The sequence below is a fragment of the Geotrypetes seraphini genome, chromosome 12 (assembly GCF_902459505.1).
Source record: "Geotrypetes seraphini chromosome 12, aGeoSer1.1, whole genome shotgun sequence".
Lineage (NCBI taxonomy): Eukaryota > Metazoa > Chordata > Amphibia > Gymnophiona > Dermophiidae > Geotrypetes > Geotrypetes seraphini.
In genome coordinates this window covers 111,666,877-111,678,612 of record NC_047095.1, presented here as the reverse complement: position 1 = coordinate 111,678,612, position 11,736 = coordinate 111,666,877, and the positions used below count along the sequence as shown (strand labels likewise).

The 11,736-nt window shown below is 43.3% G+C and overlaps 1 protein-coding gene across 1 annotated transcript in view; it reads right to left on the bottom strand.

Moving 5' to 3' along the window:
* Positions 1-470: 470 nt before the first annotated feature.
* The window catches only part of STXBP2 (syntaxin binding protein 2), a 90,907-nt gene continuing 79,641 nt past the window's right edge, over positions 471-11,736 (bottom strand). The window contains exons 17-19 of the mRNA XM_033916533.1: positions 7,266-7,351; positions 6,462-6,619; positions 471-1,820 (exon numbers count right to left, since the gene is read on the bottom strand). Coding sequence (XP_033772424.1) covers positions 1,738-1,820; positions 6,462-6,619; positions 7,266-7,351 — 327 coding nt within the window. The 3' untranslated portion in view covers positions 471-1,737. The remainder of the gene's footprint in view (positions 1,821-6,461; positions 6,620-7,265; positions 7,352-11,736) is intronic.

The following is an 11,736-nucleotide window of genomic DNA, read 5'->3' as shown; positions in this document are numbered from 1 at the left end:
TGCTTATCATCCCAGTGAATACAAGACCCTGAGAAAAGGGGCAGATATGCAAGTGCTTAGCATATACATTAAAAACAGACACATTATTATTACATATTCCACTAATAAGGGATATTCTGAAGGGAGTATGCTAAATTAAAGAGGGCACTGAACTATACACTCCAGTTCATGGACTTCTTTGGTGACTCACTATTGCAAAAGTTTGCAAAATCATGGCAGGAGCAGAATGGAGCAGATAGAGAGAAGAAGGTGTTTCCTTTTTTGTGAGAAGTGACCTGCATCTAGCCTTTGAAAGAAATTCTTCACTTTGGCATTAGAGCAGTGGTCTCAAATTCAAACCCTTTGCAGGGCCACATTTTAGATTTGTCGGTATTTGGAGGGCCTCAGGAAAAAACAGTCTTCATAATAATATTGTCATTTACAGCTAAAGAGACATATGATCAAGAAACTGTTTTATTTTACTTTTGTGATTATGATAGACATACCAAGGGTCTCAAAATAGTACATGGCGGGCTGCATGTGGCCCCCGGGCCGCGAGTTTGAGACCACTGCATTAGAGTGAGAAGCTAATAATAAAGAATGTTAAGAATCTGTATGTAAATACAGTCCATGTAAAGCACCTTTAAGCAAACACAGGTCAGACCCAAGTCCGGCAATCTGTTCTAGATCAAGTCATGGCATTAGTGGTAATCTGGGCAGACCTAACTAGTCTTGGCTTTATCCAACTGTATCTATCAGACTTGTATATGCGTAAAGAAAAATGAGAATCACACATTCACGTCTACCAGCTTTGCACATCCGGACAGACACAACACGGATTGGCTCAGTCTGCTCCTCATGATATCACAGAGAGCCAGGGGGATGTTTCACAGTTAACACCCTGTTGGGTGTAAGCCAGTGACAGCCGTTACTTCTGGGGGTCCCCGGAGGGAGGCTGTGTGACTGAGGGCTCTCTAAAATCTAAAATATTTAATATTATTTATGATATTTCTTTGAGTGGTAGTAGTATTACCACTCTACAGGTTGTCTCTCCCCCTCATCTAGTTCCTTTTTTGGGGGCTTTGGGAGATTATTCTTTCCTCATGATATGGAACATCATATATTATATTCTAGCCTCCCAAATTTCTTCCCATATAAACCATATAGTAAATCAAATGTTAGAGACTACACCCTGGTACAACTGTTGTAAATGTGGCTTCACGCCAGTGATGAAAAGTTTGCAGAAGCCATGCCGACAAAGGAAATTTTGTTAAAGTTGATGACATGTACAGCTGGGCAGGGACTGCATATTCTCAAATATTTCTTGCACTCTTTGGGATGATTTCTTGTATATCATGCCCTAGTTTTGCCATCTTTCTGTAGCTGAATACAGGATCGAAGAGATTGAGGTGTTCTAGTAGAGTAATGCCATTTGTAAAACAAAGCTGTTATTATAGGAACTGTGCTGGAAATAGGTTTAAACAAACTGTAGCGACTGTCCCATCACTTTCTATCAGTGTGATCAGTATCACTTCCTGCCTCGATTCTCACAAAACAAGGTGGTTACCTCAGATTGGACACCTATGGCTTTTTCCCCCTATATCCCTGAAAAGGGAATCCAGTAATTTGCTGGAAAGAGCTTCAAGACAAGATGTTCCCCTTTAACAATGGAAAAAGAACAAGAGCAGAAAGATGTCACGTTTCAGTGGAAGGAATGGACAGTTTCCTCTTTTCGCAGAACATGAAAAAGGGATGACTTCAGCTTGAAGAATCCATGGGTGGCTGGTCCAGAGTCTTTAAGTCATCCAAGAATTTAGTGGGAGTCAGGATGTGGGTAGAACCTGAAAACAGAGATGCAACATAAGAATGATTGTTAAACTGGGTCTAACCAAAAGTCCCTCTTTTCTGTCTGAAAGTGACCAGCAAAGGTGTTCACTATTTTGTAAAAGTCTTCACCCAAAATACAATTCAAAATGCATTAAATCTGTACAACATCCTGTATACTTTCAACTTTAAAGAATAATTATAAATCTAATAGATGCTGGCATTGTAATCTTTTTTTTTTTTTTAATCTTTATTCCTTTTTATTTCTTTCAACAAGTGTACAGTATTATTACAATTAATTTACATAACACACTTGGCATTCTTAAACAATATTATTATACATGTTTTTATTCCCTCCCCCACCTCCCACCCTTTTCCATATCAATAAAATATTCCTTACAAATTTATATATAATTATATATCCCTTTTTGATAATACAATTAATCTGACATGAAATCTGTCCCTCCCCCCATCCTTCTTCCTCAAACACTTTAAACATTTTATTATACCCAGTAATGCACAACAATAAATATCCCATCCTATTACATATATCTCCTTATTTTTCATAACAACATATTTCCAATATTTTTCCCTCCCTATCCCTCCCATCCCATTGTAATCTTGAAGTAGGGACATTAGATCATTTAATTTTTTTTTGTCCCTATATTATGTTATTTTGGAATTCAATTTGGACTCAAGTTAACTGTCTTCTAGAGAATCATGTTGCGTTATCCTATGACACTGTTTTGTTTGGTATATCTATGAGGAAAAAAAGTCAAATTTCGTCAAGTAATAATAAACTTTTGTTAATCGTGACAGGGGTCACCAGTCAGCATATTACCAAAAATTGGAAAAACTACTCAAATCTTAACTATACATTTTGGTGGAACTCATTATGCCATATTTATAAGATGGAACGAGCTCTTGCTACGCAGAAAGGGACTTAACAATAAGTTTATAAAGATCTGGGGGCCAATGGAAAAATATTGTAATGAGTAGACATCACTTTTTATGGGAGATTATATTTTACGTATTGGGGGGTGGGGGTGGTATATTTTCCATTGAGAGTTTGTTTTTATTTCTTTAGGTAGGGTGGGAGGGAGGGGATTAATATTTTTATTTAGATGATTTGGAAAGATGTTTAAGTGTTGTATTGAAAGTATAATGATTGTATTTCTGTACACTTATTGTCTGAAAATGATTCATGAATTTTAATTTCAGTAGGGTGGGGGGTGGGGATATATTCTTTTGTTCTTGAGGATATGATTAAGATTTTCAAGTGTTACATTGAAGTGTTAATGGATATATTATTGCACACTTGTTTATGATTTAAAATGAATAAAGAATTTATAAAAAAAAAAAAAAAGAATAATTATAGAGATAGTCAAAAGGTAATTAATGGAAGCCTATTTTGAAGGAATAACAAGAGATAAGCTGTACTGGATACATAGAAACATAGAAGATGACGGCAGAAAAGGGCTATAGCCCATCAAGTCTGCCCACTCTGCTTACCCACCCCCTGTCTATGCCCTAATGACCCAATTTCCTTATCTTGACCCTCGTAGGGATCCCACATGGGTATCCCATTTATTCTTAAAGTCTGGCACGCTGTCTGCCTCGATCACCTGCACTGGAAGCTTGTTCCAATGATCAACCACTCTCTCTGTGAAGAAATACTTTCTGGTGTCTGCAGCAGCCACTCTCTCCTCCTCTCCCTATTGGCTAAGGCTCTTTACACCTGCATTGTGATGTCATAGAACTTTCTGATTATAGAAACATGATGGCAGATAAAGGCCAAATGACCCATCATAGAAACATAGAAGATGACGGCAGAAAAGGGCTACAGCCCATCAAGTCTGCCCACTCAGCTTACCCACCCCCTGTCTATGCCCTAATGACCCAATTTCCTTATCTTGACCCTCGTAGGGATCCCACATGGGTATCCCATTTATTCTTAAATTCTGGCACGCTGTCTGCCTCGATCACCTGCACTGGAAGCTTGTTCCAATGATCAACCACTCTCTCTGTGAAGAAATACTTTCTGGTGTCGCCATGAAATTTTCCGCCCCTGAGTTTGAGCGGGTGCCCTCTTGTGGCCATGTCTGCCAGCTTTGCACAGCCGGGACAGTTCAGGTTTTGACAATTCATCTCGGCAGAATAACTCAAGCTCTTTCAAGAAAATCAGGATGGGCTATATAGACTGCAATTTTCTCAAAATGGGCTATAGACCAGTGGTCTCAAACTCCAACCCTTTGCAGGGCCACATTTTGGGTTTGCAGGTACTTGGAGGGCCTCAGCAAAAATGGTTACTGTCTTATTAAAGAAATAATTTTGCATGAGGTAAAACTCTTTATAGTTTATAAATCTTTCCTCTTGGCTAAGTCTTAATAATAATATTGTCATTTATAGTTAAAGAGACATATGATCAAAAAACTGTTTTATTTTACTTTTGTGATTATGATACACATACCAAGGGCCTCAAAATAGTACCTGGCGGGCCGCATGTGGCCCCCAGGCCGCGTGTTTGAGACCACTGCTATAGACTGCAATTTTCAAGATTTCTGCCATATTTTCAGTTGGATTCAAGTCTCAGTTTTAAATGAGCTACTCAAGGAGAAACTAAAAGGGGACAGGTTTAGAACCAATGCCAGGAAGTACTTCTTCACTCAGAGGGTGGTGGATACCTGGAATGCGCTTCCGGAGGGTGTGATAGGACAGAGTACGTTACAGGGTTTCAAAGAGAAATTGGATAAATTCTTGAAAGAAGAAGTTATTGAAGGATATAGGATGAAGAAGGGTATAGATAAGGTAGGAAAAAAAAAAAAAAGGATTGAAGGGATAGAGGGGTACAGATAGAAGACTACTACGCAGGTCCTAGACCTGATGGGCCGCCACGTGAGCGGACTGCTGGACACGATGGACCTCTGGTCTGACCCTGCAGAGGCACTTCTTATGTTCTGCTGAAATTTGAATTTTCTCCTCATTTACAAGTCTATTGCAAACTGGGGCAGGTTTTACTTCAGGATCTTCTTTACTATAGACCAGTGGTCTCAAACTCAAACCCTTTTCAGGGCCACATTTTGGATTTGTCGGTACTTGGAGGGCCTCAGAAAAAATTAGTTCATGTCTTATTTTTAAAAATGACAATTTTGCATGAGGTAAAACTCTTTATAGTTTATAAATCTTTCCTTTTGGCTAAGTCTTTAAAAATAATATTGCAATTTATAGCTAAAGAGACATATGATGATCAAGAAACTCTTTTATTTGACTTTTCTAATTATGATAAACATACCGAGGGCCTCAAAATAGGACCTGGCGGGCCGCATGTGGCCCCCGGGCCGCGAGTTTGAGACCACTGCTATAGACCATCCATAGTTTCCTTGGTTTTCACAAGTTTCCCTGTCCTTGCAGCAAAGCATCTCCACTATGTAATGCTGGCACGACCACACTTTACTGTAGGGATGAGGATAGCACGCCTTTCTGATCGTCTACCCTGTTAATGGATTGTGCGTCTTCCAAAAACAGATATATTTTATTTTCTTACAATTGACAGCCCTATACTTAATTCGTAAACATAACATAACAAAACTTTATTCTATACCGCCACAATCAATTTCTAGGTGGTTTACACAGAAGAGAGCTGGAAAGTACAAATAGTTAAAAATACAACATGTTTCCTATGTATACACAATATAAAAATTTTGTTATCAATGAAACTTAAATTAGGGGATGAATTTATCAAGCAGTACAGTCTTAATTGATTTTCGAAATGCACCATAAGACAGAACGGCTCCACTAATATAACTACCCAACCAGGACTGCTGTTAACTTGCTTGAAATGCAAGAGTCCTATCCAAAAAAAGGCCCTTATCTGCAGCCAGTAATTTTTGGATAGGCAAATAAATTGCAATTCCTAGTTATCCTCACAGGGCTGTATAGCACAAAATGGGATAGAAGGTAGGTTGGGGCCAATCCCCAAACCAGTTTAAAGCAAATGCAAGAGAATTTAAATATTACTCGTGCTTCCACCGATAGCCAATGCAACAGTCGATAGTAAGAACGAATATGATCATTTTTCTTCAACCCAAATATTAGTCGGACAGCCGTGTTCTATACTATTCTTAATTTTCTCAGAATTTTCTTAGGAACTCCCAAATAAACAATGTTGTAATAGTCCAGTATAAATAAGACTAATGCCTATGCCTACACCAATAATCTTGCATGATGACAAACTGGTGCACATAGTGAAGAATAAGAAAGGAAGAAGGAAACAAAATAAACGGGAGAAAAGAGGAGGGGACAAAAGAAGAAGGGAATATCATCTACAGCAGGGATCTCAAAGTCCCTCCTTGAGGGCCGCAATCCAGTCGGGTTTTCAGGATTTCCTCAATGAATATGCATGAGCTCTATGTGTATGCACTGCTTTCAATACATATTCATTGGGGAAATCCTTGAAAACCCGACTGGATTGTGGCCCTCAAGGCAGGACTTTGAGATCCCTGATCTAAAGGGAAGGAGACAGTGAGTGCAAAGGGAAAAATGTTGCTGAAGCTATGGCATGAGAAGGGGACAGGGTAGTGTTTGAAGTAAGCGAGTATTGAGTTGGAATTTGATTAAAAAAAAAATATATTATTAGGCCTGGTCCACCAAACGCTCACCAATGAGAACTTCCCATTTGCCATCGGTTGCCTTAGTTACATCATAAGCACATCGCATTTCTGACATGGTCATGCCGCCTAATATGTAGAGAATAAGTCGTGGGCCAGAACGGTACTCGGCAGCTGTTTTATTCTTGTGCCAGTGGCCGAAGCGGGCACTGAAAAAAATGATGGTAAAAAGAGCAACAGAAAAAAATGAGTACAGCAGCACCCAGTCAATTTTACATGTCTTTAAAGCTGTTTAAATTAACTGACTATAGCTCTCGAATATGAAAAATATGGGGTCTTCCAATGCAGAAACCGCTGCTGACCAACTCTAGGGTTGCCAGATTTTCCTTTTGGAGAATCTGGACCCCTAGCCCCACCTAGTTACGCCTATCCCCGCCCTAATCCCACCCTAGCTCCGCCCCCCACTGCCTGCTCTTGTCGGGCAGGGATGAAGTCCACACATGTGCTCAGACTTCCTCCCTGTCCGACACCAGCTTTTCAAAACCCGGACAAAAGGAGGGCATGTCCGTGGAAATCTGCTAACCCTAACCACCCCTCCCCCCTCACTACCTTACAGCTTCCCACAAAAACAGCACCGTCATAACCACTCCCTCCCCCAACACAGAGACCAGCCCAAAGGAGCAAGTTCTGATCTGGCTGCCGATCCCTTCCCCTAGTCTCACCACTATCTAAGAACTACCCACAGGAACAACTATTAACGTAGCCACCAATCTCTCCCTTGGTGTTTTCTTCACATACCACTTAGGGATGCCTAAAGTAGAAGATATTGACATGGCCCTCCCCCCCAGAGCTTACCTCACCACTGTTGGAGCGTTGCCTGCAGGAGCAGGTTCTGACACAAAAGGCCACAGCTTTTTGTCCAACTTATCCTCTATGGCATCCTGGAAATGACAAATACAGCAATTACCCCAAACCCTCATCAGACTAGAATAAATAGCTTACCGTATTTTCACGAATATACCGCGCACTCGTGTAAAACACGCACACAGGTATAGTGTGCGGGAAACCGAAATTTATGTAAAGAAATTAATATATAGCGCGCACACGCGTATACCGCGCATGCTGCTCCATGAATTAAAACCTCCTTCTGCCGTCCCGACTCTCCTCTCGCCGTCCTGCCCTCTGCCCTGACTCTCCTCTCGTCCCGACTCTCCTCTGGCCCCCCCACCCTGAAGGATCGCTGGCCCCCCCCACCCCAAAGGACCGCTCGCACCCCCACTCTGAAGGACCGCTCGCACCCCCCCCGATGTCCGATTCATCTCCCAGCCCCCCACACGGAGAAACAGCCTACCGTTGGTTCCCGATGCCAGTGAGCCCTGCTGCTTCCTCTGCCGGCGGTCCCGCCCTTTCTCTGACGTCAGAGAAGGGGCGGGACCGCGGCAGAGGAAGCAGCGCAGGGCTCACTGGCATCGGGAACCAACGGTAGGCTGCTTCTCCGTGCAGGGGGGGGGGCTGGGGGATGAATCGGACGTCGGGGGGTGGGATGCGAGCGGTCCTTCGGGGTGAGGGCGCGAGCGGTCCTTCGGGGTGGGGCATCAGGCTTTTAGGGCTGGGAATGAATCGGACGTCGGGGGGGGGGGGGAACTGTAAAAAACAAATTGTACAACGCGCTCACGCATATAACGCGCATGATTATGCTCGGTTTGTAAAATCGTGTATAACGCGCGCGTTATATGCGTGAAAATACAGTAACTCTTCTGCCTTTGATTAGTCTGTTGCTGTAAGAAACTACACAATTTTCAGCCTTTATTAAAGGGAAGCAATTCAGTTAGAAAACCGATACTAGTGGGAATAAAGAATGAGATAATTAAATTTGCTGATGACACAAAGTTGTCACATCGCAAGAGGATTGTGAGAAATTGCAAGAGGAACTTGTGAGACTGGGCATCAAAATGGCAGATGACGTTTAATGTGGCCAAGTGCAAAGTGATGCATGTGGGAAAGAGGAACCCGAACTATAGCTACATGATGTTGGGTTCTATGTTAGAAGTCACGACCCAGGAAAAGGATCTAGGTGTCATTGTTGAGAATACATTGAAACTATTGGCTCAATGCGTGGTGGCAGCTAAGAAAGCAAATACAATTATCAGGAAAGAAATGGAAAACAAAGATGAAAATGTTGTAATGCCCTTGTATTGCTCTATGGTACGGCCACACCTCAAATACTGTGTGCAGTTCTAGTCACCCTATCTCAAAAAAGATATAGTGGAATTAGAAAAGGTATAGAGGAGGACAACAAAAATGATAAAAGGAATGGGACAACTTCCTTATGAAGAAAGGATAAAGTGGCTAAGGCTGTTCAGCTTGGAGAAGGGACGGCTCAGGGGTGATATGATAGAGGTCTATAAAATACTGAGTGGAGTGGAAAGGATTTATGTGAATCGCTTGTTCACTCTTTCCAAAAATACTAGGGCTAGGAGACATGCAATGAAGCTATTAAGTAGTAGATTTAAAAGAAACTGAAAAAAATATTTCTTCACACAATGTGTAAACTCTAGCATTTGTTGCCGGAGAATGTGGTGAAATCAGTTAGCTTAGCAGGGTTTAAAAAAGGTTTGACTAATTTCCTAAAAGAGAAGTCCATAAGCCTTTATTGAAATGGCCTGGGGAAATCCACTGCTTATTCCTAGGATAAGCAGCATAAAATCTGTTTTACTATTTGGGATCTAGGTAGGTATGTTGAACCTGCATTGGCCACTGTTGGAAAGGAGAAATTAGGTTCTTACCTGCTAATTTTCTTTCTTTTAGACTCTCCAGACCGGTACAGTTCACTGATGGGTAATAGCTCACCATGACCAGCAGGTGGAGACAGACAAAAAAACTTTGGCTGCAATACTAATAGCTGTGCTTCCCTCTAGTCTAAGCAGTCTGTTCTCAGTCTTCCCTGAAAATGGTTAGTGTAGGCCTGTTGGAAATTGTTTAGTGGCCTTCTTGTCTCTGAGCAGACTGGATGGACCTTTCAGGTCTTTATCTGCCATTATGTTACTATGTTCGGGGGTCCATCCAACCTCTGGGGTGTCACACTCGATGGGTTACGAGTTGAGTCCCTCCCCCCATTTCCTCCACCTCCCCAAAATTTTTCTAGAGGTGCCTCAGCTGTAAGTCTTGCCACCGATACTGGCAAGGCATATGGCTTAGAGAGCCAGTGGAGTCTGTTCTGATAAAAAAAAAAAATCTTGAGGCAATGCCGGTCTGAAGGGAGTCTTCAGTTCATTGTTATTGCTTTTTATTGCTAACCAGCACTTTTCCCCTTAGCTAGGTCGCATATTGTGCCATGAGCACTTTCAAAAGGGAAAAAGTACTCATTGTGATCCAGATGCGAGGTTGATGCATCCAGCCTGTGCTTGCAGTATACCGGCTGCCGCAAAGGGGAATCCTCATCAGCTTCAGGCACCGGCATCCAGGGATCCCCTTCGCGAGTGCCTCGTTCACCAGCAGCTGACAGTGGGGAAGCCCGGGCTTCCCCCAGCCACCAACAGTCTAAGGTCTTTGTTCCTCTGGAGATGTATCAGGTCTGCATTCCGTGGTCTGTGAGGCCAATCGAGTGCCAATCCTGGATGGTTTGCCATCCTGCGGATGACTCAGCCGAGCAGGCGGCATGGGGGAAATACATACAAAAGCTCTGTCTCTGTTCCTGGTTGGACTAACATGTCCAACCCCTTGCTTCCAAGTACATATCTTCGGCTGTAAAAACAAGACATCTTGGTGGTCACTGTCAAGGCCATCAGATCCATCTATGGAGGCACCCACCGCAGAACTATGGCGAAAAAGGCCAGGTGATTTATGAACCACTTCTGCTGAACCAGAGTCCAACCCCCCTGGACTGGGTGTCCATTGCAATGACCCCACCACAATCACTACCAACCATAAAGGCTGGCATAGGTTAGTATCTACCAGGAGAAGTTAAGATGCATCCCCCTAGAAAAGGCAGCTCACCCCAGCCATTAACAAAGGCTGCTCTTCACTGTAGGTAGCCAGGGGAGCAGCTGTTGAAACAAGTCCATCTTAGGGAACCAATGAGAGAAGAGTCTTGGAGAGGTCTCGTGTGCACTCTGAGGAAAGGGGAAAGGAATTGGGACTTGTGAGACTGGGCATCAAAATAGCCTTTTTGTAGTTATACAACCACACAAAGTGCCTACAGGTACTTCAATAATTTTTCCTATCTGTTCTAATGGACTTACAATCTATCTAATGTACATGGGGCAGTGGAGGATTAAGTGACTTGCCCAGGGTCACAGGGAGCAGCGTGGAATTTGAACCCAAACATCAGGGTGCTGAGGCTGTAGCTCTAACCACTGCACCACACTCTCCTCGTTTGGCCCAAGGAACCCTCTATGGTCTCCACTGTCCAAGACCTGCAGATAATACCACACTGTGGAAGCTGGCCTCTGTAGCAGTTCTGAAATCTGCTTCTGAAGCTTCAGTCTGCATAGGTCTGGCCCAGGGCTGTGTCGAAGAAGACTCCCAGGTACTCCAGGCACGGAGTCAGTTCCAACTGACTCTTCTTGAATTTGACTATCCACCCTAAGTACTGGAGGAGTTGCACCACTCTCGAAACCACCACCTAGCTTTCCTCCTTAGATGGAGCTCTGATGAGCCAATCATCCAAATAGAGGTGCATCTGAATCCCAGCTTGGCGGAGGTGTGCTGCCACTACCACCATTACCTTGGTAAAGGTGCGAGGTGCCATGGCCAAGCAAAAGGGGAGAACGGAGAACTAGAAATGCTGCTCCAGCTCATGAAAAATTGAAGGTACTCTGTGTGGGCTGGGAAGATGGGAATATGAAGATAGGCCTCCGTCAGATCAAGGGAGATGAAAAATTCCCTAGTGCCATTGCCTCTATGATCAACCAAAAAGGTCTCCATGCAGAAGTGCAATACCTCCAGTGTTGCATTGACTGACTTGAGGTCTAGAATTAGCCTTCAGTTGTCTGAACCTTTCTTTGGCACGATGAAGTATATGGAGTACCTGCTTGAACCCGAGTCTGCATCCAGGACCAGCTCTATAGCCCAAAGAGCCAGTAGCCTTTGCACCGTAGCCTGAACTTCGAAGGCTCTCTCCAGTTGGCCGGAGAATCCATAAAGTGGTCTGATAAGGGGGCAGAGAACTCGATTCTGTACCCCTCCCGGACAATGTCCACAACCTAGTGGTCTGCACCAATCTGAAACCAGACAGACCAAAAGGCCTACCTGGGGGGGGGGGGGCTGGCCCCTGACCTGGCATCATTGTGCTTTCTTAGATGCTGGGGAAGAGCGAGAGCCTGAA